General features: G+C 62.0%; 1 protein-coding gene across 1 annotated transcript in view; it reads right to left on the reverse strand.

The window, feature by feature from the left end:
* The window catches only part of NFKB2 (nuclear factor of kappa light polypeptide gene enhancer in B-cells 2 (p49/p100)), a 7,977-nt gene extending 7,099 nt beyond the window's left edge, over positions 1-878 (reverse strand). The window contains exon 1 of the mRNA XM_010567717.1: positions 822-878. Within this exon, the coding sequence (XP_010566019.1) occupies positions 822-866 (45 nt within the window). The 5' untranslated portion in view covers positions 867-878. The remainder of the gene's footprint in view (positions 1-821) is intronic.
* Between the last annotated feature and the right edge of the window lie 1,660 nt (positions 879-2,538).

The following is a 2,538-nucleotide window of genomic DNA, read 5'->3' on the forward strand; positions in this document are numbered from 1 at the left end:
CCGGCCCGGCCCGGCCCGGGGGCGGTGGGATGGGCCGGCTCCCCGCCGCCTGGGAGTTTTGGGCTTCGGGCGGACTGGAAAACCCGGCGGCCGCCCGCCTCCCCCCCCCCCCCCGGGCCCTCTCCGTTGGCCGCTGCCTGGCACCTCCGGAGCGCCCGAAGGTCCCGAGTTTCCCCCCCGGGAGCACGGAGGGGTTTGCCCCCCGCCGTCCCCGGCCACCCGCCCTGCTTTGGGCGCCAGTCCCCGTTGACCAGCCGTCGAGCCCTTTCCCAGCCAGACCTGCAGCGCAGCGTGGCCGGAACCACCCGGACCGGGCCACAAAACCCAGCAGCGGCCCCTGGGGCCTCCCAGGTCCCCAGCCCCCATCTTCTCACCTTGGTGAGGCACCTCCCGCACAGGGATGTCTCCTCCAAGCCCCCCTGGACCCAAACAGGAGCAGCTGCCCCAAAGCCCGCTGTCTGCCCCCTGGCCGGGGGAAGCTCTCCAGACTCTGCAGACCAAAGTCAGTGCGCGGCAGCCCTTTGCCAGGCACCCAAAGGGGTGCTTTCCCACTCCCCCAGTTTCCACTTACACGGCAAGCCCTGCATCCTTCCCACAAAGGTGGTCTGAGAGAGGCATTTGTCATCTGTGTTCCCATTGCCTCTTTCCCGCTAGAAAGCATCTGGTTTCAAAGCGGGAGCAGCAGCCCCAGAGACCCATGCGGGAGCATCTCCCGCCATCCCAGCACCCAGCGCTGCATGCTCCCCACCAACCCCAGCAAGGAACTGCCAGCAGCAGGGCCCCTTCCCCGCCACCCACAGCGCTTGCACCCTCCTACTCACCGGGGAGGAAGAGGCTGGTCTCAGCAACCCATCCAGCCCCAGCATCACCGCGGGGACTGCCGGTTACCACAGATAGAGGTCCCACTGGGGTCAAGGTCTGCCTGACCACGGGAAACCACCAGAGACTTCTAGCAAAGGGGCAGGATCAGAGCAGAGCCTCCGGGCACACTCTCTTGCTCCACATTTCTTCTCCTCGCTAAGCAATGGAAAGAAAAAAAAAGAAAAAAAAACCCTGTATCTGACTCCGCAGTGCCCTCATACCCTGAATTTCTGAATCAGTGGTTGCTGCGGGTCCCACTCAGGGGATTTTGGGTGTGTGGGAGAAGAGGGGAAGGAAGGGGATTGTTCAACCCGTGCATGACTCATATTCTTCAGAAGCTGAAAAGAGCCTTTTCAAGGAGATTTTTTCCAGCCACTCAAGTCCTCCAAAGGGGCTGCCCTGTGGCCCCAGGCCTGAGGTTCTTCCCGGCAGGCTTGTCACCTGAGCCCAGCTGAGCTCCAGCAGCCCCTGCCCAACCTACCTGCAGGATGCAGCCCAGACAGCTGGTGCAGCCCGGAACATGGGGTCCGAGGGACCTGCAAGTGCAGTGGGGGGCGCAAGGAGGGTGAAGGTGGAGATCCAGCACTGTGAAATGAGGTGGAACCTTCCTCCTGCTGTTCTGCAGGGGCTTCCGAAAGCCTGGGAGCACGGACACAACCCCCCGCTGGCCTGTGGGAAGCAGCACAAGCTGCCTGCTGTTGGGATCCCACCAGACATCCTGCCTGGGCAGCCTCAGCCTGCCACCACCAGCCAGCGACTCATCTGCTGGCACAGATTTCCCAGAGAGTTGAAGGAGGGGACAAACATCCTTCCTCAGTGTGCTGGGAACAGCCACCTCGAACCCTACCTGTGGAGCCTGGCTGGGGGAGCCCAGGCACGAAGATGCTAGAGAAGAACAGACTGTGCCCCTTGAACGGAACAGCTCCCCTTCTCCAGTGCCATCAGCCCCATCCCCTCTAGAGGGGTTTTCACAGCTCACTCATCGCTGCCCCAGACACAGCCACTTGTTGCACCAAGCAGCATGACTAAGGAACATCATGGGGTCATGCCTGCGTCTCCCCAGCCCGCGCAGCTCTGGCTCACTTGGGAGGTTGCTGGCCATATGTCTGCACACTTGCGCAGCGCGCATTAGAGGAAGCCCACCTTGCTCATCGAGCAGAGCTGGAGCATCATCAGCCACTTCCTTGTTCCTGGAAGAGCAACCTCAGGCAACTCAGACCTGCTCTCAAGGTAAGTCCTGCCTCCTGTGCCGAGCAGCCCTGCCCTTCAGGCCCCCAGGACCTCGGGTTTCCCCTAAGAGTGTAGCACACTCGGCTTTTATCCCTCACACATCCCAGAAGGGGACCCATCTCCCCCTCCTGCCATCAGTAGCATCTCCTGCTCTGTGGTACCCAGCGTGTCTGGCCTCGACCTTAGGCTTGCACACACAGTGCAGCCCCCCTTTGCTGGGCTAAATTCCTCCTTATCTTCAGACCTTCCTAGGGCTCAGGAAGGATTCTCTGGGCATTGCTGGGAATGGGGGAAAAGAGCAGCAACACCAGTGCGACACACTGCCTGGAGCAGCACCAGCTCCCTGGCCTGGAGCACAGCACTGCCACAGCACCCTTGCCGGATGGTGCAGTCTTCCCGTGCCAGCCAGACTGCTTCAATTAAGAGCCAGCTGCCGGCAAGAAGCAG

The sequence above is a fragment of the Haliaeetus leucocephalus genome, unplaced genomic scaffold (genome assembly GCF_000737465.1).
Source record: "Haliaeetus leucocephalus isolate CR32 unplaced genomic scaffold, Haliaeetus_leucocephalus-4.0 Scaffold229, whole genome shotgun sequence".
Classification (NCBI taxonomy): domain Eukaryota; kingdom Metazoa; phylum Chordata; class Aves; order Accipitriformes; family Accipitridae; genus Haliaeetus; species Haliaeetus leucocephalus.